The sequence below is a fragment of the Phascolarctos cinereus genome, unplaced genomic scaffold (genome assembly GCF_003287225.1).
Source record: "Phascolarctos cinereus isolate Bilbo 61053 unplaced genomic scaffold, phaCin_HiC Scaffold_4;HRSCAF=312, whole genome shotgun sequence".
Lineage (NCBI taxonomy): Eukaryota > Metazoa > Chordata > Mammalia > Diprotodontia > Phascolarctidae > Phascolarctos > Phascolarctos cinereus.
In genome coordinates, this window is record NW_027555847.1 from 135,593,980 (window position 1) to 135,620,080 (window position 26,101).

General features: G+C 45.7%; 3 protein-coding genes across 6 annotated transcripts in view; 2 read left to right on the forward strand and 1 right to left on the reverse strand.

Annotated features, from left to right (window-relative positions):
- Positions 1 to 9,688, forward strand: part of RHBDF1 (rhomboid 5 homolog 1) — a 53,648-nt gene extending 43,960 nt beyond the window's left edge. For both annotated transcript variants that reach the window (XM_021006575.2, XM_021006576.2), the window contains exons 8-18: positions 527 to 784; positions 1,738 to 1,849; positions 2,780 to 2,854; positions 3,142 to 3,303; positions 4,669 to 4,769; positions 5,044 to 5,107; positions 6,004 to 6,098; positions 6,325 to 6,400; positions 6,622 to 6,722; positions 7,154 to 7,307; positions 8,903 to 9,688. In XM_021006575.2, coding sequence (XP_020862234.1) covers positions 527 to 784; positions 1,738 to 1,849; positions 2,780 to 2,854; positions 3,142 to 3,303; positions 4,669 to 4,769; positions 5,044 to 5,107; positions 6,004 to 6,098; positions 6,325 to 6,400; positions 6,622 to 6,722; positions 7,154 to 7,307; positions 8,903 to 9,322 — 1,618 coding nt within the window. In that variant the 3' untranslated portion in view covers positions 9,323 to 9,688. The remainder of the gene's footprint in view (positions 1 to 526; positions 785 to 1,737; positions 1,850 to 2,779; positions 2,855 to 3,141; positions 3,304 to 4,668; positions 4,770 to 5,043; positions 5,108 to 6,003; positions 6,099 to 6,324; positions 6,401 to 6,621; positions 6,723 to 7,153; positions 7,308 to 8,902) is intronic.
- SNRNP25 (small nuclear ribonucleoprotein U11/U12 subunit 25) lies at positions 8,344 to 15,233 on the reverse strand. 3 transcript variants are annotated; one of them, XR_013485931.1, is made up of 7 exons: positions 14,940 to 15,232; positions 14,106 to 14,196; positions 13,621 to 13,726; positions 12,686 to 12,760; positions 11,859 to 11,917; positions 11,502 to 11,558; positions 8,344 to 10,317 (listed from the first exon to the last, which is right to left on the reverse strand). XR_013485931.1 is itself a non-coding variant. In XM_021006577.2 (6 exons), the coding sequence occupies exons 1-5, from the start codon at positions 15,129 to 15,131 to the stop codon at positions 11,860 to 11,862; spliced, it is 522 nt and encodes a 173-aa protein (XP_020862236.1). In that variant the 5' UTR covers positions 15,132 to 15,233; the 3' UTR covers positions 8,344 to 10,317; position 11,859. The 3 variants fall into 3 exon arrangements, 2 of the variants coding, with proteins under 2 accessions (XP_020862236.1, XP_020862237.1); XM_021006577.2 differs by lacking the exon at positions 11,502 to 11,558 and having other exon boundaries at positions 14,940 to 15,233; XM_021006578.2 differs by lacking the exons at positions 8,344 to 10,317; positions 11,502 to 11,558; positions 11,859 to 11,917 and having other exon boundaries at positions 12,681 to 12,768; positions 14,940 to 15,233.
- A 248-nt stretch (positions 15,234 to 15,481) lies between these two features.
- Positions 15,482 to 21,165, forward strand: POLR3K (RNA polymerase III subunit K). Its single transcript, XM_021006579.2, has 3 exons — positions 15,482 to 15,656; positions 18,113 to 18,200; positions 20,898 to 21,165. The coding sequence occupies exons 1-3, from the start codon at positions 15,546 to 15,548 to the stop codon at positions 21,023 to 21,025; spliced, it is 327 nt and encodes a 108-aa protein (XP_020862238.1). The 5' UTR covers positions 15,482 to 15,545; the 3' UTR covers positions 21,026 to 21,165.
- Positions 21,166 to 26,101: the final 4,936 nt, after the last annotated feature.

Below are 26,101 nucleotides of genomic sequence, written 5' to 3' on the forward strand. Positions count from 1 at the left end.
TTTTCTTGGTAGAGATACTAGAGTAGTTTGCCATTTCCTTCTTCAGCTCATTTTACAGATGAGGAACTAAGGTAAAACAGGGTTAAGTGACTTGCCCAGGGTCACATAGCTAGTAAATGTCTGAGGCTGGATTTTTAAACTCAGGGAGATGAGGCTTCCTGACTTCAGCCCCGGCCCTCTATCCACTGTGTCATCTAGCTGTCCAGTAGGTGTTTAGTAAAAGTTTATTGATTGATTAAGATTTCCCCCTGAATCAGTCATATTCCTAGATAAGCTTCCCAGGGAACTTATTTGACAATTTTTATTTATATTTATATATATATATATATACATACATAAGTTATTTAACAATTTAACAATAACAATGAACAATTACACATAATAACAGTTATATCATTTGCGTGTCCTAGTCTACATCTGCTGTTGGAGGTGAGGCAGTAGAAGGTGTCGGAGGCTCTGGGTATCTGGGGGTGGGTCTGGACAGCTGAATCCCCATGCCTGAGCCTGGTTATTGTCTGTGTTTCAGACCTCTGGAGCGAGGGTGGCGGAAGCAGAAGGAGGGGGCAGCTGCAGCTCCCCAGCCCAAGGTGCGGCTGCGGCAGGAGGTGGTGAGTGTGGCAGGGCCACGGCGGGGTCAGCGCATCGCCGTGCCGGTCAGAAAGCTGTTTGCCAAAGAGAAGAGGCCCTACGGACTGGGCATGGTGGGCCGGCTCACCAATCGCACCTATCGGAAGCGCATAGACAGCTACGTTAAACGGCAGATTGAGGACATGGATGACCACAGGTGGGGAGTGGCCAAAGGGCGTGGGGGCACAGATGCTAGGGGTCGGAGTGAGTAGGAAGGTAGTGGACACTGAGGGGTGGAAGGAACAGGGTGACTGGGAGGCTAAGTCCTCCTAGGCACACCCATGGTATGAAAATCTGGATTTACATGAAAGATCAGTTTGGTACTGAGGTTTCCATAAGTAGTAATAATTGATCTTTATATAGTGTCTTGAGATTCAAAAAATGCTTTCTATCCAATATCTTACTTCAGCCTCATACTAACCTATTGAGGCAAGTACTATCTGATATTATTTATCCTGTTTTTACTGAGACCCAGAGAGGGAAAGTGACTTGCTCACGATCACACAGCTAGTGACAGACAGGATTTGAACCCTGCTCTACCTGATGCCGGCTTTATCACACTATCAGTTGTACCTTATTTCAGAAAGTTTCACCACAATTGTAGACTCCTAAACTTGAGAGCTGGAAGGGACTTTAAGGAGATCAGTGAGTAGGCAGGCTGATTTCACAGAGCTTTGGGTTTGGAGTCAGAGGACCTGGGTTCTAATCCTGACTCTGCTGCCTGCAGGATCTTGGGTAAAGCACTCTTCCCTCTCTGAGATTCACTTTCCATACCTGTAAAATAAAGTTTAAGTCCTTTCCAGCTCTAAATGCTAGGACCCCCTTCATTTTGCAATTGAGGAAACTGAGGACCCAGAGAGGAAAAGAGGAAAGTTGGTAACGTGAGAGTTGAGACTTGAATTTTGTCCTCCACCCTGTGCTCCCATTTTTATTATTATTCATAATAAGATTGTATCTCCCTAGGTTTTTTTGGTGGGGTGTGGGGGAGCAGGTCTGTTTTAGAAAGTAAAGCCCCTCTCTCTGTGTATTGTAGCCTGGTCACTGTCTCCTGGGGGCTCTGAAACAGGTGCTGGCCCGGCCCAGTGCTGAACCCCCTTGTTCCTTCTCCAGGCCCTTCTTTACCTACTGGCTGACCTTCGTGCACTCCCTCATCACCATCCTGGCTGTGTGTATCTATGGCATTGCTCCTGTTGGCTTCTCTCAGCATGAGACAGTAGACTCGGTGAGATCCCCAGGGAGCTGGGCACGGCTTTAGATGGGATTTTGCTCATTCCCTTGGCCCTGTTCTCCTTGCTCCCCTGGCTTCCACCTTGGGTCGCTTGTGCCATCCCAGGGCAAGGCGGGAGTTGGGATAATATCCTTGTTTATGTTTGGTGCCATATCTGGTCTTTAGATCTCACCTTGGACCAGCCCCTTTTCTCCTGCGGCCTCAGTGTCTCTATTGGAGCATTTGACCACTGTTGACCTTTATTCCCTTGGCAAAAGCCTGTAGCTCTGCTGGGTCAGGACCGGGAATGGAGAACGTCCTACAGAGGGAAGATTAGATAACCCTGAAATCCTCTCCCCCTTCTGGCCAAGGCAAAGTCACTGGATTTAGGAACAGAAGACCCAGGTTCAAATCTCCTGTTCTCTGCCCCGTACTGTCTCCATGACCTTGGCATTTATCTCCCTGGCCCTTGGTTCTCTTATCTGTAAAATGATGGGGGCTAAGGCCAGGTGACCTCTGAGGTCCTTCTTGTTGTTCAGTCATGTCCAACTTTTCATATGGGGTCTTCTTGGCAAAGATACTGGAGTGGTTTTCCATTTCCTTCTCCAGTGGATTAAGGCAAACAGAGGTTAAGTAACTTGCCCAGGGGGTCATGCAGCTAGTGAGTCTGAGGCTAGATTTGAACTCAGGTCTTCCTGACTCCCTGCCCAGTGCTTTATCCACTGAGCCATCTAACTGCCTCTCAGGTCCTCTAACTCTGGATCATGGTTCTGTAAATGATCTCATGGCGCCTTGTTCTGCCTCCCTGATTGGTCTCTCTGGGATCCTTTCCTTCCAAGCCTCTGCTGTATTCCCTGCTCCATCTTCCTGCTGGCCATTTCCTGGCATTCTCCACCCAATCTCAGTTCAGTCCCACTTCCTACAGCCTCCCCACTTTCCCAACAGGTCCTGAGGAACAGAGGGGTTTATGAGAATGTTAAGTATGTGCAGCAGGAGAACTTCTGGATCGGGCCAAGTTCAGTAAGTTTTTTGTGGCATAAGGTGGAATGGGAACTTGATTGGGAATGAGACAAGGGTTGGAGACCCTGCTTCTGCTGCTTCTACCCTCTAGGTGACCTCAATAAGTCCTCCACTGGGCCTCAGTTTCCTCTGATGTGACATGAGGGATCTGGACTACATGACGCTCTGAGTTCCCTTCTGCCTAGAAATTCTGTGGTTCAGTGAGGGCTTGGGGAGCCAGGCAGGGGGTGTCTCTCTATACCTGATCTGTGATTCTCCCCACCTTACCTCTGACTCACCCTCCCCAGGAGGCACTCATCCACCTCGGTGCCAAGTTCTCCCCATGCATGCGGCAGGACCAGCAAGTGCACAACTTCATCCAGGCCACCCGGGAGCGAGAGAAGCATTCGGCCTGCTGTGTGCGGAATGACCGATCGGGCTGTGTACAGACTTCCGAGGAGGAGTGCTCTGTGAGTCCCTGCCTCCTGCCCTGATCCTGGTGACCCTGTGAGCACAGGGCACCTTGGGGATCATTTCATCCAACCCCCCATCATTGCATAGATGACGTGACAGGAAGGGAAAGGTCTTGGGAAGGCCCCGCTCTACTCGACCCATGTCTCTTGCTTCCTTGGGTACAGTTGTGGAGACTGGTTTGGGATTTGTGTATCATTGACATGGCCGCAGCCTGATGTGATCTTATAGCCATGGATAACCTGAGCTCCAGGGCCCTGGCCTCACCACAAATTCCTTGTGGGACTTTGGGGAAGTCTTCTTGTCTCTGTGGGCCTCCTCTGTTCAGTGGATGCTCTCTAAGAGCCCTTCTGGCTGGGATGATGCTCTATGAGAAGCGCCAGGCTAGAGTAGAAAGAACGTTGCATCTGGACTCCAAAAACCTAGGCTCAAGTCCTGGCTGGTTAGTGTGGGCAAGTCACTTGTCTCCTGAGCCCCATTTCCTCACTTGTCTTTTGCTGCCTAGCTACGATGAGGCAAACCCTGTAAACCTCAGCATGCTGTTTACCCCCTTCTTGAGTTTTTGAGTTAACATTTGACTTGTCACCCTGAAGATCGTGACCTTTTAATCTGTTTCTGCCTGCCCGTGACACTGCCCCCCCCCCCCACCTGCTCGGTCCCCGGCCCTGACAGTAGGAAGGGGAGAGGCAGACAGATGAAGGCAGGTAGAGGACCAAGCCCCAGAAACTTCCCATCACACATGCACTACAGCCCGGGCTGTCTGTCTGTAAGCTTCCATTATTTACTGAATGTTAACCCCAGCCCCCAGAGTGTGTGATGATAATAACCTGCGTTTCTGTAGAACTTTGAGGTTTGCCAAGCACTCTCTTCACCACAGCCCTGTGGGGTAGGCAGTGTAAGTGTTATTATCCCCGCTTTCCAGATGAGAAAACAGGCTCTGAGAGGTTGTGACTTGCCCATGATCACACAGCCAGTAAGTGAGATGGGATTGGAACCCAGGTCTCTTGACTCCTTTTCACTAGAACTCACTGCCTTGGTAGCATCCACATCATCCTTCCTGCTTTTATGATCCTTTTTTTTTTAACCTTTCCTGTGTATTTCACATAAACTTGGTGTTGCTGTTGTCCTTATCTGTGTAGTGGCCCGCATGTCAGATTAGCCGTCTTTACAGTGCATCATTTCTTACGTCTTCTCACATTTCTTTGAATTCTTTGTACTTATTGTTTTTTATGAATGTGCTAATTTAGAAAACACATTCCGCCAGGGAGTGGGTCAGCCCTCCTTCCTTTCTCCAAACCCTGTTCCCTGGCCTTCCCCTAGAATCTGAGGCTGAGGCTGACCCTAATCACTCTTTCCCTCCCCAGTCCACGCTGGCTGTCTGGGTGAAGTGGCCTATTCACCCCAGCACTCCCTACCTGGCTGGGAACAAGAGGCAGTTTGGGTCTGTCTGCCACCAGGACCCCAGGTAGGTCACCATGCCAGCTTCCTGGAGGGACCTGCCCAGATGGCCCTGCCATTACCAGTCCTTTGACCTGGGCTAGATTTGGGCTCTTTGATGCCAATGGCTTAACCCTATAGAGGGATGGAGGGGGTGGAAGGGGATAAGCCTGTAGGATCAGAGATGCTTAGATGCTTGGGGCTGCAAGTATTTGGGCTTGGTGTGGGGAGGTCACCACAAATGGGTTCTGGGTAGATGAGGGGCCATGGTCAGGGGGGTCTGACTAGCTATGGCACTGTAGGGTATGTGACGAGCCATCCTCCGAGGACCCACATGAATGGCCAGATGACATCACTAAATGGCCGGTAAGCAAGACACCTACATCTGTGTGAGGGATATCATAGGCACCTTCAACTCTGGAGACCCATCTGTCCCCTTAAGCCTGCGATCCTTTGATATTGGAGAGTGTGAGGAACTACCAGGCCTGGCCAAATGTTCTTATTCTTGCTGACTTGGTAGATGGTGGGGCTAGCTTGCTGAAGAAGAAGAGAAGCCAGGCAGGTGCCCATGGCTCTCCATCCTCAAGCAGACTGTTGGAGTGGCTCAAACCATTTTATAAAGGCATCACATAGGAAAACATCAGTCCTTGGAATTTATACATTCCTGTCCTCAGGCCCTCTCCCGGCCCAGTTTCACTGTCTATGCTTGGCAAAAACCGGGACAGAGAGCTCATCTTGGGAACACCAGAGTTGGGGAAAAACAGCAGAGGATCATAAGAAGGAGAGAATCTTGGAGATCATATCATCCCACCTTCTCGGTTTACATAAAGAGAAACAGGTCCAGAGTGATGCCTGAGGTCACAGGCAGTAAATAGCAGGGCTGGGATTCAAACCCAAGGTTTCTGACTTCAGATCCAATTTCTCCATTACACCCTTAACATGAGTCCTTGTAGTCATATAACAAGCTCTTCTAAAGCCACGATCTCATCAAAGCCTATTTTACTGAGTACACAGAGACTCAGAGAGGGAAAGAGATGGGCCTAAGGGTCAGTAAGTAAATTTTGGAAATAGAATGAGAACCTTGGCCTCCAGCCTAGTGCATAGGGTTCTTTTGGTGACATTCAGTGACCCTTCCCCTATCCCTCGGCTCTGGCCAGCTGGGTACTACTGAGGGGGCACCTTACTGGACTAATCTTGCCCCTCCTCACCCATATGGGGAGGGAATGACCTGCTGTCTCTCCTCTAACCCATATGTAACCCAGATCTGCACCAAAAACAGTGCTGGGAACCACACCAACCACCTCCACATGGATTGTGCCATCACCGGGAGGCCTTGCTGCATCGGTACCAAAGGAAGGTGAGAGAGGACTAGCGCCTGCCTCCCTCACCTGGTTTCTCGGAGACTGGCACTGAAGGTGCTAGTGACAGATGAGACAGGCGGGATAATGAAGACTTAACTGATTAGACCGACCTAGGGAGGGTTATAGGTATGGGGCTGGGAAGGAAGAGACCAGACTCCAGGGGATCCCTATGGTGACCCAAAGCCAGTTAATGCCCTCTGTCTGAATTTTCTTCCCTCTAAGGTGTGAAATCACCTCTCGGGAATACTGTGACTTCATGAGGGGCTATTTCCATGAGGAGGCCACACTGTGCTCCCAGGTATGGCATGGAGGGGAGAGGAGAAGCTTTTTCCATGCAGGACAAAGTGTGGAACAGCATGTGTGTGTGTCTGTGTGTGGCTGGGGGGGTTGAAGTTGGCGAAAGGATTCCAGGCCGTTGAGGAACTGTGGATACCTTCCCAGCTTTTCTTTGCCCCTTCTATCCCCAATAACCCGTTTTACTTCCTGGGTTACTACTGATAGGCCACTCTGTTCCCACAGGTACACTGCATGGATGATGTCTGTGGCCTTCTGCCCTTCCTTAACCCCGAGGTTCCTGACCAGTTCTATCGTCTCTGGCTCTCCCTTTTCCTACATGCTGGGTAAGTAAGTCAGTGCCTCCTGGGCTAGGGCCTAGGGGCCTGGCCTCCAAGCAGTGCAAGGTTGAATGTACTGACCAGGCTGCAGGACCTACTGCCCTTTTAGGTTTCTCTGGTTAGGCATGGAAGGTGGGAAAGTAGGTACTAACTTTTTTCCTGAAAGTTTGCATCTTATACAATAACCTAATCACACATACACATTTTTTTGGAGATCCTCAGGAAGTATATCTGAGGCTGATGAGTTAAAATGTATTTATTAAACCACTAATGTGTTAAGTGCCACATTTATATCTGGGGATACAAACAGAAAAACACCTTCTGATGGGGGGGCAACATATGGACCTTAGTAATCTAGGTGGGGTGAACCTTAGGGTATATGAGGGGAGGTGGGTATCTATGTGGTTCTAAGTGTTCTGCTCCCTTTTCCTTAACAGGATCTTGCACTGCCTGGTGTCTGTCTGCTTCCAGATGACGATCCTTAGGGACCTGGAGAAGCTAGCTGGGTGGCACCGCATATCCATCATCTACCTTCTGAGTGGTATCACAGGCAACTTGGCCAGTGCCATTTTCCTGCCCTACCGGGCTGAGGTAAGACTCTGAGGTGTTCCATGGGGCACAAACATGGTGGTCAGTCTGGATATCTTACAGATAGCTGTAAGAATCTATCTGAGCTCTCTGGCTACCTTCACCTTGGCTTTACCACTAGCTCGTTGGGTTGCCCTTTGCCTTTCTGGGTTTCATTTTCTTTTTAAAGTGAGGGAGTTTTATTTGATCAGTAAGGATTCTTTTGAGCTCTGACAGTCCATACACTATGTTCTAAGCATCCTTTTGTGACCCTGCATCCTTTAATCCAGCTTTATTTCATTTTTCTTGAATCTTATTTCCCTAACGAGACTGTAAGGTAGTCAAGCACAGGGCCTGTATCCTTTTCTCCATATCCCTCAGAACTTAACTGAGCATATACTAGGTACTTGAAGCTTAGAAGCAGCACTATATAGGTGGCCCTGATTTCCTTCGACAGACATAATTCTGAAAATGTACCTACACAGAATTTTTTCAAGTCAGAAATGTTGAACCACTTTGTCCTTAGTATGCAACTGGACACTATGGGGGAGAATTTAAAAAAAACTACCTGACAAAATCACTGCCCTCATGGACCTTGTAAATTCTTTTTTAAAAAAATGGAGAAAATCTTAGCCCCAGGAAAGCAATTTTTACAAAATGCACCTTCTTGCTTTTGGCTAGTTAGGGGCTACAGGAATGAAACAGTGCATGTTATCAGATGGGAACACTTGGTCGTTTCCTTAACTACTTTTCATGGTTACAAAAGGAAGGGCTCATGGATTAAGTGGTGTGTGAGGGGGTAGGTGGCAGTATTATCCAGAAATGACTGGGATATAAAAACAAAAATAATTGCAGTGAAACTTATTTACAGAACTTTAAAAAGGTAACGTAGGAGGGGAATTATGGGGTTCCAGTCTTGATTGTGACCTTACTCTCTTTCGGCTGTTTCCTGTTCTGTTAGATTAGACTTACAACCTTACATAAATTGCAAGCGATGTAAAAGGTTGACTAGGAAAGGTCTGTTCTTATTACAAAGATTCCACAAATTGCATTACAAATCTTTATAGTGAAGAATTTCAGGTTTATTCATAAGAATTTTGAACCTTCCACTGAGGTAACTTTGAACCATGTCAAATCTTTGGTTCCTTTGAAAACCGTGGTGAGGGTCAGTCAGTCAGTAAATTAAATTAAGGTTTTACACGTTCCAAGCACTGTGGTAAGCACTGAGGATACAAAGAAAGGCAAAAAAAAAAAAACAACAAAAAACCTCCCCCTGCCCTGGAGAAACTCACAATCTAATGGGGGATACAATATGCAAACTACCGTGTACAAACAATCTATATATGGGATAGAGGAAAGGCTTCCTGGAAGAGGTGGTGAGATGGTGGCAAATAAGAGTAAACTGAGATAGTGTGGGCCTAGAAGGTGCCCTAGGTTCAGGTGTGCCTTCAGCAAGCCTGTCTGCCAGGGCACCTCTAATCCCAACCTGTCCCAATCTACTCTCCCTCCTCCCCAATTTTTCATGTTCACTCATTCTAGGAGTCTTTATTGGCCCCATGTCTCCCCCAGTGGACCACCCTAGCAGCAACCCTTCCTCTTCTCCATTTCTCTTCCTGCAGGTTGGCCCCGCAGGCTCCCAGTTTGGCATCCTTGCCTGCCTCTTTGTGGAGCTGTTCCAGAGCTGGCAGATCCTGGCCCGGCCTTGGCGAGCCTTCTTCAAGCTTCTGGCCGTGGTGCTGTTCCTCTTCACCTTTGGTCTCCTGCCCTGGATCGACAATTTTGCTCACATTTCTGGCTTCATCAGTGGCTTCTTCCTTTCCTTTGCCTTCTTGCCCTACATCAGCTTTGGCAAGTTTGACTTGTATCGCAAGCGGTGCCAGATCATTGTCTTCCAGATCATCTTCTTGGGGCTCCTCTCTGGCCTGGTGATCCTCTTCTACTTCTACCCAATCCGCTGTGAGTGGTGCGAGTTCCTCACATGCATCCCCTTCACAGACAAGTTTTGTGAGAAATATGAATTGGATGCTCAGCTCCACTGATCCAGGGCCATGGGAGGTGGAACTTGGAAGGGGGGACAGTGGTGCTGGACCGGAGCCGGGAGCTGTGTCTCCCTCTCCCCCAGGTGGGGACAGACCTGGATCCCATCCCACTGGCCAATCTTGCCCACCTCCCACCCAGGCTTCCACACTTGGCAGTCCAGTCTGGCCCTGCCTCATCTCACCATGACTCACATGTTTCCTGAAAACAGAATGATTGTGCCTTGTTCAGTTTTGTTGAACCCCTTTTATGCCTCCAGGTTTTTATTACACTAGTGTCCATAACTACCTTTTTAACTAGTCCAGCTGACGACCACCACATGTGGCCAATAAATGGAACGGGAGCGTTTTAGCTGCCATTAACTCAGATCACATCTGTGTCTTTCTCTTTCCTAGGCTGTCAACCTTGATGGGGTAGTGGTGGGAAAGCTTCAAGAGCAATCAGAGAATAGTAACCATGGGTATTGGGGGCACTGGGATAGTATAGAGCCACAAAATTGTGGAAGGCTCAGACTAGCTTTTCAAGAGGTCATTCAGACTAGGGTTGAGGACAGGGCAAAATGATTATGTTTTAGAACTGAAGGAAGGTAGGAACATGGTGGGAAATGGGCAAGGGGAAGCCGAGTCACATCAGGAAAAAAGTGGCCCAAAGCTCACCAGCATGAGAAGAGATGCTTCTGGACACTAGAGAGCAAAAGGACACAGTGCCTCTCATCAACAGAAATAGGGTGTATAGAAATTGTAGCCCATTTCCCTTGTTTTACCCAAAACAGAAGTCCACAGGGTTCAAATACATCATCAAGTGCGGAGGAAGGACAGGTGGCAAACACAATGAAAACAGCAGGCAGCTCACACCCAAGGCACCAAGTTCCAAGTCTTCTTGCTCCTTGGGAGCTAGCCCTATGTCTTGACATCCTGTTTCTCTCCGGTCATGTTCAGGGCTGGGTGAAAATATCTCGGCACAGTAGCAAAACTCCTGGTCTTGGATTGGTTGAACCCTGTAAAACAAGGAACTTTCCAATAAGGCAACTCTGAATAGGTAAAATCTTTGGTTACTTTGCCACAAAGTAGGACCCATGATCTCCAGAGGAATGGGATGGATAATGTGTGACCTAAGGGCTCCCTATCTTTAATGGAATACTCGGACCAGGCAGATTGTAGGGAATCGGGAATTTTGGTCAGGGTGGAGAGGGTGATGGTGCTTTTAGAGACTAGATTAGGAAAAGGATGGACATAGGCCTTAACAGGTATCCCGTTTAAAAAAGAGGTACCTTTTAAAAGTTTGAAAGCAGTGGTCACGACTGGGGGGAGGGAGCAGCTGAAGAAGAGTCATTTGAGAAATAGCTGTCACTGGTACCTGCCCTCAAAGATCCAAACTGACTTGTGTGGGAAGCAAAAGTGTGATAGCATATTAAATATGTTATGTTTAGTCAAAGTGGGTTTTACTTGGGAGATTTTTAGGCCTTCTGAAGAGAATCTCTGTAGGAAGTTTATGAACTTCCTGAGTGTTAACGCTGTCACCTACATCTTGTGTGTCTAGCTGTGATGTCACTGACCACCTGCCATCTCCAGCAGTGGGGACAACATGCTTCCTCTTTTCCTCCCCTTTGTAACAAACCGCATGCATGTTGATATTGGCCAGTCAAGGTCAGAAGGAGAATCTGGGGCTGGGGAACAAAGTGATGCTAAACATCTTATGAACAGCAATCGATGACCTCATCATCATATCTATATTTCTATAATGCTTTAAGATTTACAGAGCACTTTTCCTCACAATAACTCTGGGTTGTCATGCAAAGATTATTATCTCAATGTGACAGAGGAAGAATCTACATATTTAGAGAGCCTTTAGCTGTCTATATGTGGAGATTAAAAATGTGACATCCAGCGTTAGCATTTTAACATACATGTGGGTGATAAGTGCTAAGCCAACACTTGAACCCCGAGGTCTTATGCTGTGGTAGAAAGCGCAAATGACTAAAGAGATGTAGGTTCAAACTCCAGCTCTTTCACTTAATAGCTGCCTGACCCTGGGCCGCGTCTGTTAACCTTTCTTTTGCCGGATTTCCTCGTCTGTCAATGAAGAAGTTGGACTAAATGATCCCTAAGTTCCCATCTAGCTAAAAGGAAAAAAAAAAGCCTATGAATCTCTGAACCACCCTCTACCCATGTCACAAATCACCTGAATGAGAAGATGATATATCCTGGCAGCCTCCTGCATTGTCCTTTCATCAGAAGGCTGGAAAGAGCACAGAAATGATGACTATCACACAGACCAGCCCACTGCCCAGTCCTAATTCCCTGGCCCAATCAGCTATGGGAATTATTACAAACTCACAGGGCTCAAACTAGGGTCATTAGCCTAAGAAGGGAACACAGCTCAGAGAGGCAGAGCGCTGTGGCAGGGTTAGGGAAAGAAAGTGTAACACTGGCATGAGCCTAAAGGGACTGAAGTAAATGTTGCAAAAGTCAACCCTATCCGGATCTCTGGAATAAGAAGACTCTCCTGCTCCTATTTACAAGTTCTTTTAAGCATTACCTCATTTGTTCCTCAGTTTTTTGATAAAGGAGACCTCATCTCGGTTTCGGATGCCATACCTGAAAAAAGAACACTGGTTACTGGTCTGGGATCAGACACCACAGTGATTCCTTCACTGTCTAAGGCCTTGCTCTGTCACAAAGGACAAAGAAAGAATGGAGGATTGTGGCTGGGGCCTGAAGCCCAGATGAGCAGTAAAAACTCGTGCCTTAGCGCTAAGTGGTTTAAAAAACTTATTCCTTCTCTTCCCAACACTTCTGAGCCCTTTCTACATTTAACTCACTAACATGAGGGAGTCAACATGAGGGATAAAAGTGATGCAAAGTATCAAAGTCCATCTCTTTAACCTCAGATGATGTTATTACCTTCCTTCAGCTTGGTCCCTTTTGGTTCAGAGCTTTGTCCATGGCTAAAGGCCAACTTTGGACTAACAAGAACCACATTTCTAATGTGTGTTTTCCTTCTAATATCCAACCACTAAGGCCTTTCAACCTTGTTCCGTTTTCAAACCTTTGCCTGTCTTTTCCTCCTCTCTTCCCATTTGCTACAATGACTGTGGTCAGGCCAAGCTTTTAGGAAAGCTGCTGACAACCAAACCTCCAAGAAAGGAAGACATTTATCAATTAAACATTTATCAAGCACGTGCAGAACCCTGTATTGTTGTATACATCTCCTGTACCTGTGTACAGAACAATGTGCTGGGAGTGTTGAAGAGGGGAACACATACTCAGTCCTTCATACGTTAAATGGGCACCTTGAATGTCTGGGATCATAGGTGATGTTAGACTCCAGAACTTCCTGAAGCATAAATGAAACAGACCACTTACTCTCGGAGTTTCTTCCCATCTTCAGTCAGCTTCTCTCCAGCAAAAGTGAGATGGTATGTTCTCCATATATATGACCTGAAGACCTCCCCAAGAATTTAAGAGTGTAAAATCAGACATCAGAACTCAATGGAAAGGTAAACAATGCCTGTTACCAAAGACAGATCCTAAAGGTCTCCTAACTATAGCTTTCCTCTAGAGAGTAAGGCCATTTAAGTGTCCCTATTTGTCAAAGAGGAAAGAGACCCTGGAATAAACGAATAAACATTAGCTCTTCCCTAGGATCCTAGAGCTAGAGAACCTAGCTTTAAGGGAATCCTTTAGCAGCCTATCTTCACTGATACACTGTGACCACTATCTCCTTAAGTAATTCTAAAGATCAAGAATTTCAAGTGAAGGAATCTTAGAGGTAGTCCACTTCAAATTCCCACCTGGTAGAATCCCTTCTACATTTCATAGAATATTAGGGAGGACCTTTGAGTACAATCCTCATTTTACAAATGGAGAAACAGGCCCAGAGATAGAAAGTAACTTTCCCAAGATCACACAGTGGGTTAGTAACAGAGCCAGGATGACAAAACTAGGTGCCCCAAATCCTAGTTTGCTGTTCAAAAATTATTCTCAAAGCCTGGTGGGGCTATAGAGGTCAGTTAGTCCAACCTCCCACCCAATACAGGCATCTATTTTTCAATCGGTTGGGGTGGGGTGGGTGGGGAGAAGGGTATCACTAAGCTTCTGCTTGGACACCCATAGTGATAGTGAGCCCATCATCATACAAGGCAAGGTGGCCTTCTCTATATTAAGAATTTCTAATTATTTGATTATTCTTTTTGAGGTTGATCTGATATCTACATCTACCTCTTTGTCAAAACTTCCACTCCTACTCAAGCAAGGGGTCAGAGAAAACATGATAAATCCTCTTTACTTTGACAACTCACCAACTGATATGCTGTATGCCTCCTTCCCGCTCCTGTTTGAGCTGTACATATCTCTGAATAGCCTTCTTTAGGTCCAAGGTTGTGGCATTTTGCACCACAACAACAGCTGAAATGTAGATACAGACAAAGGGTGTAAAAATTCCCAATGGGCAACCTGCCCTGTCTACCTTATTTATCTTTAACCCAACTGCCCACAATGAGCTAGGGTTCTCCAGGAGGGAGAGGAATTGTGCCTCAGAGACTGCTGGGGAAGAAGTGGCCAGCAATCTTGGGACCCGGATATTACTTAAAACACCTCCAGTGACTTTATTAGAGTACTTGAGACATGTTCCTTCCCCTTTCCAGTGTTAGCCTACTCTGTGTTTCATCCCTCCAATATTAATTTCTCAGCACTTAGCAAGTCTCACAAATCATTACAATAGACAAATAAATGTTAAATACCTCCATGGTAGTTAAAAAAAAAAAGATGACTAAAAAGTCCTTACGCATCACTTCTCCATCCACTTTGCAAACTCTGACAGTCATTGCTTGGCCATATTCCAGAGCTATCTGAGAATTTATCTCCTCCAAAGTGACCTAGAACACAATAATAATCAATTAGAGAAAAAGAATCATAGGATTTGAACCTAGAAAGGGTTTTGCAGATTATCTAGTAAGTGAGGCTCAATTTCTTTAAGGTTTACAAGGAACCCTCTTCACAACAAACCTACAGGGTAGACAGATCAAGTACCGTTATCTTCATTTCAGAGGAGGAAGTTGAGATTTTGGAAGGTTAGGGAGATTATGTTTTACACACCTGGTTTTAAATGGTGACAGGTTCTTGACATTTTCCACTGTGTTAGTTTGACAAAATCAGAGAGAGCAGAGCAGGAGCCATATAGGCAGCTCCTGGCCTGTCTGACCACACAGTGCACATACCCTACCTCTCATTTACTCTATTATACAGATCTCACAAGCTAGAAATTCCAGAATCCACTTGGCTCCACTCACATTGGACTTCTTCGGCTTCTCCACTATACTGCGCCTCCCCCCACTCCATGTTTCCCTATTAGATTGTAACCTCCCTGAGGGCAAAACCTGTCTTTCTTTTTAGTTTTTGTATCCCCAGCGCTTAGCACAATGCCTGGCATGTAGCAGTCACCTAAAAGTTTCTTGAATACTTCTGACCCCTTCCTCGATAGTTACACATTTCAATACACGACAGATACTTTCCCCACGTTTCTATACAGGGCCAGGGAGGAAAGGAGCCTTTGGGAGCCTGGGCCTGGGTCCTAGCGACGCCCCCCCCCCGCTCCCTCCCCAACCTCCACCTTCCATACCTGGATAGGCAGGTCGCAGAGCAGCGGATCCTGAACGATCATGGCGAGCCCCTCCTGAAACACGTCCACCACCTCGGCGTGAGGCAGCGCCTCCTCTTCGTCGTCCTCGTCTTCGCCGCCGCCCCCGCTGCTCGCAGCCTCCACCTCCTCCTTAGCGATCGGCAGCTTCTCCTCCACATCCCACTCCTCCATCTCCAAGTCTTTAGCAGCAAACTTCCGCTGAGAGCCACCAAGGAGACACCTGGGAAACTGTGCTGAGAAGAGCGGGCGGGACTGCCGAAGAGGCTGCTGGGTAACAGCTATTGGTGGAAAAGGAGGGACGGGGATTCCTTAAGGGCGGCTGGGGGATGGCCGTGGGTAAGAGGACAGAGGCGGGGCCGATGAGGGGCGGGTCCACTGCAAGGCAGATTGGGGAGGGGCTATTGATGGGAGCAGAGGGGTGGGGCTGCCATGGGTGAAATGAGAGCGGGCGGGGCTGACGAGGGGCGGGGTTGCCGTCAGGGCCGATGGGGTACGGCCATTGGTGGGAACAGAGGGGCGTGGCTGTCGCGGATTAATGAGGTCGAATTGCCGTCCGATGGTGGAGGCTGGTGAACCGTTGTCAAAATGCTGCTCTTCTGCCCGGGCTGCGGGAACGGGCTGATCGTGGAGGAGGGGCAGCGCTGCCACCGCTTCGCTTGCAACACGTGCCCATACGTGCACAACATCACCAGGAAGGTGCGGGCGGGTCTGCTGGGGAGGGGGCGCGTGTCTGTAAGGGAGGGAGCGTGGGGGCACCGTGAGGGTGTGGTGAGGAGGGAAAGCGTGATCTGGGACCTGGTTTGCGTTGCACCTGGAGGTGCAAACTCCGCCTGAGCCCTTGACTAGCAGTGAGACCGGAGAACTCACTCCGCTCTCCGAATCTGGTTCCTTGTCGATAAAAGGGGCGGGATCGGATCAGTTCTGTGGTCTTGTAAACCTAAGCGGAAGACGGAAAGAGGAAAATCGTCTGTGGGCTGGAGCAGGAGATTGCTCAGGGGGTTCTCCACTTCCTACTGGAAGAAGGAAGCCTGGGGAGACTAAGGGTGGGGGGAATAGAAAAGGGATTGTGTGAGATACAGAGTGGGAGCTGTAACGGTACAGGGAAAATAGACTGGGGTACGAAGAGCTGAAGTCAGGATATACAAGTTAGGGTGACCAGTCAGTCAGTAAGCATGTATTAAGCTGCCTACTGTGTGCCAGGCATTGTGTTAAGTGATCTAACAACAGCATTTAACGGCTTTATGAAAATATACATGTTTTCAATGTCAGAAAATCCTCTCATTTTTTTTAAAGTATTTTTAAAAAATGATAAATCACTTGTGTTGCAGAGTGAAACCTGTTGTTGATTTTAAGGGGACACTTTTCAAACCTTAGGACACCCAAATGTTTTGTCAGCTTTGTTGTCAGAGGTAAAAGAAAGATGGTGGGAGGAAGAGCAGGAGTCTTTGAGGGCAAGTGAGAAAGTTGATAGTAAAAGAGTGGGATATGAAGGAGCCCTGGTTTTTCAAATAGTTGCTGGTTAAAGACTAAACCTATTAAATGGGTAAGGTGCTAAAGAGGAGAAACTAAGGGATTCTAGATTTGTCTGTTACACAACTCCTCATACTCTGTTTTTCAATCTCATGGTGACCTCCAGTCCCTCCATTTCTCTATTCTTTCCCACATCATCACTCTTGCACTGGTTATACTCTGTTGCCTTCCCCATCTTGACCCCTTTAGTGAATCAGTCCAACTAATGCTCATTTTCCCAACCTATTTCTTGACTTTTAACTTTATATGTTAAAGTTAGGCTTTGTTCTCTGGGTGGAGTGGGCAGTGTCCCAAGCTTCAGGTTTTTTGTGCTGTTGTTTTCAGAGCTCCTTTGAGAGTCTGTAAGTTTTCAGTTTTTCCAAGGTCATATGAACTAAGTAGAGGTGTGATCACTGTTCTCCTGCCCTGTACTTTGGTCTGTGAGTAACTTCTCTGGAACCAGGGTCCCTGCTTCCTTGCAGCCACACACTCTAGTGTGCTAGTAGTGTTCCTTCTTACCCTGGGACTTCGACCCCTAGTGCCAACAAAGGATCCCCTGTAATCTCCTTCTGACCAGTTGTCTGACTGCCTTATCATCTGCAGGCTGAGAGTTCTGGAAGTCAGCTTCAGTTGCCCCCAAGGCCAGCTGCTGGCCTGGCCTGGCATTGCCTGTGCTGGACTGTGCTCCGCTCTCATCATGGTGGACAGACCTTTCCTGCCAGCCTTTCACCCTGTCCTTTTGTTGGTTCTACTGCTCCAGAATTCATTTTGAAGTGTTATTTTAATGTCGTTTGGAGGGAATTTGGGAGAGCTCAAGTGAGTCCTTGCCTCTACTCTGCCATCTTGGCTCTGCCCTTTTACTGTATACTCTTTGATCCAATGACATTGGTCTCTTTGGTGTTCCTTGTACAAGACACTCCATTTTTCACTACCATGTTTAAAAAAAATCAATTTTCAGCTTAGCATTTTCTGCTTTCTCCCCCATTGAGGAAGCAAGGGGAAAATAATAACTCAGTTACAAACATGTATAGTTAAGCAAAACAGATTTCTGTATTAGTCATGTCTGAAAAAGATATGCCTCAACTTCTACTTTGAGTCAATCACTTCTCTACCTAGTTTCAACATGAGTTCTTTGGAATTGTGGTTGGTCATTATATTGATCAGTATTCCCAAGTTGTTCATTGCTGTTTGTCTTTATAATATTGCTGTTATTCAGGGGTGTTGGCATTTGACTCATAGAGTGTTAGAGCCAAGAGGGATCTTATAGGTTACCTGGTCCTGTCCCATAATTTTGCAGATGTGGAAATTGATAGCAAAAGAGAGGAAATGACATGCTCAAGATCATACCTCTTGTGGAAAAGCCTAGATTCAGATGCTGGTATTTTGACTTCAGTACAGTCCTCTTTCTGTTGGGTACCATTTGCTTCTTGGTTTTGATTGTCTTTGGCCTTCCCATGCTAATTTCTCTGGAGTATCCTTATTTACACCTAAACTTCTTTTCTCCCATTCTATGGTCTCCCTGTCTGCATTGCTCAGTATGACTGAACCCTGCGTAGAGTTGAATGATCTTGCTATAGCCTGGATGGGGCAGATGGATGCCATTCTATCTTCTGGGCTTTTGATGTGTTCATGTGGTTTGCTAGGTAACGAATCGGAAGTATCCAAAGCTGAAAGAAGTGGATGACGTACTAGGGGGAGCCGCTGCCTGGGAGAACGTTGACTCCACTGCAGGTAAGAAGCAGGGCCCCCTTTCCCAGGCCCTGGCAAGGGTATGAACAGCACTTGTACCAGCTACATGGCTGCTGACCACTTCCCTTCACATCATACACTCAAACTTGTTCCTTACATAACAAAGGCCAGAGACCTTTAAATAATGTAGTGCTTAATATTTTTTTTTTAGCCAGAGGAAAAGTTTGTTAGTGATAAATCACATAGGCCAGGTGACGCCCATAAGGACAAGTTGGCATGAGAAAGTCTCAGCCTTTTGAGCATGAGGTTCTCAGCATCTGAATGGGGGCCAGGGTGGATCTAGGTAAGAATTCTAACTGGGGAGGTCTGAGAGATTGAATAGACAATGGGAATAGCTAATGGAGGGAAGAGGAAGGCATCAGTCAAAGGGAGATAAGGGGAGTAGTTTAAGTGTTTTATGGGACCTGTAATAGAGGGAAGTGGAAGGCATCTGAGTAAGGCCAAAAGGTGGAGGCTAAGTCTTCCAAAGGGAGAGAAGGGGAGTCCATAAGGAACCATTTGAGACAAGAGTAAGGGCTTTCTGGGGCCCATAGACAAAGGGGAGTCAGATTCTTTTAGGGCAAGGGGCAAAGGCACATCTGAATAAGATTAAAAGGTAAGCTAAGGCTTTCAAAGGGAGATGAGGTGCTGTAGACAAAGGGGAGCCAGATTCCCTTTGGTACAAGGGGAGAAGAGACCTTGGCTTGGGCCATACCCCATCATTCCCCCCCTCAAACAAATTAGAACCAAATTCTTTTGGGGAAAGGGGCGAAGGTCTCAGCTTCTGAAACTGCTTCCTGCTGGCAAGAGGCATAGAGCTGTCCTTGCCTCTCTGGGTCCCGTTCGAGGGGTCAAACTTCAAAACCGAGTTGATGCCAGGTTCAGCGGGCTAGAGTCCTGGGGTTCGTATACAGCCTGAACAGTCATCTGGAAGTTGATGGCTCCAACCCTAGAAGAAAGGAATCTTCAGCCTCGATTTCTGCCCAGGGCTTGGCAAGAGAGATGGAGAAAGTGGGAGTGTTGCCCATACCCAGGCTCCCTTGTCCTCCCCAGTCTTGAGAAGACCAGAGGACAGGGTACTGGGGGGCTGCTCTACCACTTCTCCTACCTTGGGGATGATCCTTCTTCCAATGTCCCTCCTGATCACATCTTGGGCAAGGTCCTGGAGGTGTCCATCTTGGGGGCTTCCTCCAAGGGGGCGTCCCGGAGGGGCACTCCTTGGACCAGTGAGCCTCCCTGTGGCCTCCCCTGCCCAAGCCGCTGGGCTTCCTCCGAGGGGGTGCCCTGGAGAGGCACTCCTTGGACCAGTGGCTCCCCTGGTAGCATCAAAAGCAGGTTTTCCCCACTGCCCAAGTTGCCAGGAATTTGGGTCTTTTCCTGACCATGAAAGCAGCCAGGAATCGGGCATATTCTTTGCCTCTAGCCCTCTGCCTGCGTTCTTTCTCCTTAATATTTTTTTTTGCAAGAGCAATTTCTATAATACTTTAAAGTTTGCAAAGCATTTTACTTACAGCATTTCTGCTATACTTCTCAAAGAAAATGTGCCTTTCATCCACTTTTTAAATTAAGATTAGGGAGTATAAAATTTACTTTAATAAATACAACAAATGAAAAATATTCTTCGCTTCTGTATTACCTATCACTTAAGAGAAAAAGATCAGGCTGGGGTCGGGGGGGAGTAGGGGAAATAGAAGAGGAAGAAAAGTGATAATAATAGCCTCAATGTGTATCGGACCTGGGAGGCAAAGCACAAGCCCATTTGTTAATATTTCTCTTTTAAGAAAGTGTATCTGTAGATTTAAAAAAGTAAAAAAAATTGCTAGAATTTATTATGGAAAGCTTTAATGCCTGTCTAAAGTTTGAAAGTACAAATATTTGTGGAATCCTCTTTTCCTAAAGGGTTTTGAAAAAATTCTCAAAACAAATGAATTTTGATTCACCTTACTTTTAAAAATACCTGCCACGCAGCACTTTTTGGAGATGTGGAATGTGCTGTAAAAGCTGTCATTAAAACATTAAGCTGCCCTAAGACTTTTGGGACACGCTGTATATAGCTTCTTTCCAGTCCTTACTTTATAATTAAGCCCTCAGCCTTGTGGCATTGCGTCTCCGCCGGCCTCGCGGGATGGCGTCTCCGCCGGCAGCGTGAGCAGGGGCTTGGAACGGTGCTTCCAAAGTGAGGTCGTTGATGCCATTATTCCTCAGTTGGGTCTGAATGCTCGGAACTTTCATTTGGCTTTATACATTGTCCTTTCTCCAGGTATCTTCTGGTGAATGCTGGGGGAAAAGCCAGTTTTATTTCCTTGCTTTCCTTGGTGGTTTTATTTCTATAAAGGCTGAAGTAGGGGGATGGTCCTGAGGTGGGATTAGGGCCTCCAGGAAAGTCCACAGCCCAGAGGCAGCCCACTTTTACCCCATGGTGTGTGGTGCCCTTCGCTGAGAACCAGTTAGTTTCCTGGTTGGGCACAGAACGGAGCAGAAACAACAGAGACGGTGTCAGGAGCTGAGTCAGGCCTCCTGTAGACCCTTTTCCCCTGTCGCCTGGCTGTCCTCTCAGGCCACACTGGCGCTTGGTGTTCATCTCCAATGCAGAAAGGACACCTCAAAGGCACTTGTTTAATAGTGGGCCAATAGTATTTTTGTATAAGAAAGGCATTTTAAAATTAAGTTTGATGGCACATTTGTTATTTTCCTCTGCAGAGCCGTGCCCCAAGTGTGAACACCCTCGAGCCTACTTCATGCAGCTTCAGACTCGCTCTGCAGATGAGCCCATGACCACTTTCTACAAGTGCTGCAATGCGCAGTGTGGACATCGCTGGCGGGACTAGGCCCTCAGGCCTAGCTGCATTGATGTGTGCCTCGTGCCATGCCCAGTGTTCCCTGGTCGCTGTGTGACTCAGGGAGAGCTCCCAGTTGGGAATGTATGTTATGTAACATATGGGTTGTGGAAATAAATGGTGAAATCTTTTGTGTGGCAGCAAGCTGATTTTCTCTTGGGACCTGTGGTCCAAGAGGAAGGAACAATGAACAGCCTGATGTACTGGACAGAATTGGCCTTGCTAATGTGGAATCCAGGGATACCCTCATTTAATGGAGTTGTTCATTGATTCCTTGAAAACAATACGTTAGGTAAAACATAGGAGGCACTAAGTTCCATAGGAACAGTTACAATTTGTGAGATATGTTCTGGGCAGCCAAAATTCAGAATATAAAAGCTTAACATTTTTTTAAAGACTTGAAACTATATAAGCCTAGCTATGCTATTATTGGTTTTCCGCTCTACAGCTTGCCCCTTCCTTGCTTGACAGATGCAGCTAAGTGAGGGAGGAGTGGCTCCTAGCACTCAGTCAATGCAGTGGTTGGGGAGGATGAAAAGGCCCCGTCAGAGTAGGACTAGGCCTATGTTATCCTTCCCAATTCTGCTTGTAGGCAGGCACCTGATTTTGCTGATAGTACGATGGATCTAGCAACTATTTGCTGAATGGCCTAAGTATTAAAAGGTTTCTGTTGCAATATTTTCTATTTTCTGCCAATTTAAAAGTGGGAGTGGAGGGACTTTATATTTCATTTTTTTCCCTCTGGGTTTTACTTGATTGTGATGGAACATTACAATTTATTAACATTATCTTGAAATAATTCAATAATTCAATTCAAGGGCAGCAAGGTAGCACAGTGGATAGAGCACTGGCCCTGAAGTCAGAAGGACCTGAGTTCAAATCCGGCTTCAGAACAAACACTTGACACTTACTAGCAGTGTGACCCTGGGCAAGTCACTTAACCCCAATTGCCTAAAAAAAACCCACACACGCAAAATAATTCAATTCAACAAAGATTAAACACTATGTACATGACAGTGTGCTTCATGTTGGGGATAAAATCTAAATGATTACCCTCAAGAGACTGACATTCTTTTGGGGGATAAACCATGACCATAAAAGTCTAATACAGGTAAGAGAAGCTTTCATGACAGTAAAATGGTATAGTGTAATGGCTGGCATGATGCACTTGAAGTGTTGGAATCCTGTTTCTGATGCCTATTAGCTTTGTGATGCCACACTTCTCAGAGCCTCAGTTTCTCCATATGTAAAATGAGGATAATGCTATCTGTAATACCTACCCTACAGGGTTGTTGGAAGGCTCAAATGAGACAATAGAGTAAAGATCTTTGCAAACTTCAGAGCATTAAAGTTTAGAGACTTCGTTTTATAAATGGGGAAAAGGAGATCTGGAGATAAGTTTCTTGCTCACAGCTGAGCATCTAGTTAGAGGCAGAGCTAGGGCTGGCACCCAAGTCGTTGGACTCTGCTGACCTTTTGCATTTTTTTTTTTTACTTTTAGGCAATTGGGGTTAAGTGACTTGCCCAGGGTCGCACAGCTAGTGCCAAGTGTTTGGTCTGAGGTCAGATTTGAACTCAGGTCCTCCTGACTTCAGGGCCGGTGCTCTATCCACTGACCTTTTTCATTTTACCAAAGTCTTAGATAATTATCCTATTAAAGCATCCTCATTGCATCATAAAGCAATTGGGGGAAAAAATTTTGTTCCCATAATAAGGTGAACATTTCCTCTGTGGTTTTCATTTCTTTAAGAAGCATAGATTTATGAATCTATGAAGTCCTGAATTGAGTTTTTGTTCTATTTTAGCATTTGTTCTTTGAGGTGATTGTAAACAACATAAGATTAGAGTAAACGTTTACGGAATCAAAGGGAACGGGTCCTTAGTACTAGTGCAACTAGCAGACTTATCAAAGGCTGTTAACACTGACTTCATTCTTGGACTTCAAAAGATTCCACTCATTTCCTTAGTCAGAGTCCTGTTGGGAAGTAAGTGGTTCACATGACTCAGCAATTTTCGCCTAACAGCTGTAAGCTAGCAGTGTATTTTCATACATCTTGTGAAAAAATCCCTGGGTCTCTCCTAATTCCCTTTTCTTTTTGTTATTTTCTTTTATTTTCTTAGTTTTTAGCATTCACTTTTATAAGATTTTGAGTTCCAAATTTTCTCCCCATCTCTCCCCTCCCCCACAAGACAGCATGCAATCTGATATAGGCCAAACATGTACAATCATATTAAACTTATTTCCATGTTAGTCATGCTGTGGAAGAAGAATCAGAACAAAAGGGAAAAACCACGAGAGAAAAAAAACCCCAAAAGAATAGTATGCTTCAATCTGCATTCAGACTCTGTAGTTCCTTCTCTGGATGTGGATAGCATTTTCCATCATGAGTCTTTTTGAATTGTCTTAGATCATTGCATTGCTGAGAAGAGCTAAGTCAGAGCTGGCCGTCACACACTGTTGCTGTTATTGGGTACACTGTGCTCCTGGTTCTGCTCACTTCACTGCATCACTTCATGTAAGTGTTTCTAGGTTTTTCTGCTCATTTCTCATATAGCGCAATAGTATTCCATTACATTCACATACCACAACTTGTTCACCCATTCCCCAATTGATGGGCATCCCCTAAATTGCCAATTCTTGGCCACCAGAAAAAGAGCTGCTATAAATATTTTTATACATGTGGGGTTTTTTTCCCCATTTTTATGATCTCTTTGGGCTGTAGACCTAGAAATGGTATTGTTGGATTAAAGGGTATACATAGTTTTATAACCCTTTGGGCATAGTTCCAAACTGTTCTCCAGAATGCTAACTCCTTTTTCAACAAGTTGCTTGTATATATCCCCTTGCTAGAGGCTATAATTCAAAAATAAAAAAAAAACCTCTCCCTTAGGAAGATAGGTTAGCTTAGCGTTGTTGTATAATGATAATAACTTGCATTTATATAGTCCTGTAGTGTTTGCAAAAGGCTCTCATAGTTATCTTTTAAGGTAGCTATTACAAGTCTTATTCCTGCTTTTTAAATGAGGGAAGTAAATTTTAGAGAGCTAGAGTAACTTACTCAAAGTCATGCAGCTAGTCTTGGAGCTGAGGTTGCCCATATACTGTTTAGACTGAGTTGACTGTGAGGTTAGGCTGGACAATACTGTGCAATGGGAGAGCAGAAGACTGGCGGGTTTGGTTAGAAGGTCTAGTCTAGGCAACCTCTAGGTCATATGTGGCCCTCTCGGTCTTCAAGTGCAGCCCTTTCACTGAATCCTGAGGCAAGGGGGAACAGATCTTTGTGGTCTCAAGGTCACAGGTTCCCTCGCCCTGGTCATTGCCTCAGGATTTCATAAGTATATTTTGACAGTAAATTCCAGTCCCGAGAAAACACCAGTAAGTGAAGGAGTAAAAAACTGACAATTTTTCCCGGAGTTAAGAAAGCAGGGCTAATGGAAAAGTAGACCTGTCCGTTCTTGATCTCCACGGTGCCAGGATCAGACACTAGCGAGTTCTCCAGCCCCACTTAGGGGAAAACTGATACAGCAGGATGAAATGGTGGAAAGGCTGCTGGGCCTTGGAGTCAGAAGAGCTTAGTTGGAGAATTGGCTGCACCCCTTAGTGGAGGGACAACTGGAATTGGAGTCAGAAGGCCCAAGTTAAAGTACTGGGTTTGCTACCTACTAGCTGCATGACCTGAGATGACTCACCTCCTTTCTATAAGACTAATTCATCATCTGTAAAATGGGGATATATCTTAAATTTAAAATTCGTTTTTATTTTCATGAAGATCTGTATTGTCTTTCTTTCCTCCTCCTCTACAGTTGAGAAATCAAGAAAGACCAAACCTCATTAGAAATCACGAGTATAGTAATACGTGTACCGTCTGCCTCACAGGGCTGTTGGGATTAAATGTGTTCATGCCTTTTGAAGGTGCTTTGTTAATCCTAAGGCATCAGGTAAATATGTTATTATGGGGAAGTAGAATGGAAAAAACTACACCTGGATTCAAGTACCTGTACTGCCTTCCTTCCAGGACTGATAGGATTGTGTGTTGTAAGCCACAAAGTCCTCTATAGATGTTTCCTGAAGAATAAACATAGGGATGATTGAATAAATAGGTAGGTGGTTGGGTTTTTTTCCCCATAGCCTGTTAAGGATGCCATGTAGTAATATATACTGACCACTAGGTGGTGCAGTGGATAGTGTCAGGGAGATCTGGGCAAGCCAGTTAACCTCTATCTGCCTCAGTTTTCTCTCCTGTAAAATGGGGATGATAATGGCACCTATGTCTCAGGGTTGTTTTGAGGATAAAGTGAGGTAATATTTATATAGCTCTGCAAACCTTAAAGCACTATATACATGCAAGCTATATATATTTATGTGTATTTAACTTTTTTTAAGAATACACATTTGCTATTTTTTTTACAAAGTATTTACCACAAAGCAATTGTTTGCCTTTTTTTTAAAAAGGAAGAGTTACATGCTGTTTTTATTATCTGTATTTGTTATGTTGTTGTTAATACATTTAAAAACAGATATTGACTTATTGCATTTCTAGTCATCGTGCAGTTTCTTGAAATGTGTCTCAAGCAGATTGTCATGAATTTAATTCTGTGGCCAAATGTCTTGTGATGTTTAAAATGTTTCGTGTTGCACCAAATATTAGGAATTAAAAGGTTGAGGCAGAGTTAGGGATCTGAATTTAGGTTCTGGCTAAGAAGCCAGAGACATGGAGTACAATTTTACAGCCAGATTAAGAGCCATCTGTAGATGATTCTATAGCAAAACTCTTCTAAAATATTTTGGATAACAAATGAGGGAGATCAATGTCAGCTGGAGTGTTACCTGTAAACACCCAAGCATTCTCTTTCCTTTCTCAGGGAGTTCAATGTTTAGCTCACAGTCTTTTTCTACCCCAACTCCTGCTTGAATATGTTAGACTTCAATATACATATTGATACTTCCTCAAATTCCCTAACTTTGCCAGTGCCTCAGTCGACTCCTGTGACCCTGCAGAGATGGTCATACCCTTGAGCTTATCATCACACAGGTGTTCCACTTCCATGTTCATGAACTCTGAATTT

Bases quoted from the DNA above. Each gene is read 5' to 3' on its own strand.
- SNRNP25 (XM_021006577.2), bottom strand. From the start codon at position 15,131: ATGGAGGAGTGGGATGTGGAGGAGAAGCTGCCGATCGCTAAGGAGGAG. The intron at 14,197-14,939 runs GTATGGAAGGTG...ATTGTGTTCTAG, and splicing joins TCTGCGACCTGCCTATCCAG to GTCACTTTGGAGGAGATAAA. The intron at 11,918-12,685 runs GTAAGTGGTCTG...TTCTTTTTTCAG, and splicing joins GATGGGAAGAAACTCCGAGA to GTATGGCATCCGAAACCGAG.
- POLR3K (XM_021006579.2), top strand. From the start codon at position 15,546: ATGCTGCTCTTCTGCCCGGGCTGCGGGAACGGGCTGATCGTGGAGGAG. The intron at 15,657-18,112 runs GTGCGGGCGGGT...GTGGTTTGCTAG, and splicing joins TGCACAACATCACCAGGAAG to GTAACGAATCGGAAGTATCC. The intron at 18,201-20,897 runs GTAAGAAGCAGG...TTTCCTCTGCAG, and splicing joins GAACGTTGACTCCACTGCAG to AGCCGTGCCCCAAGTGTGAA.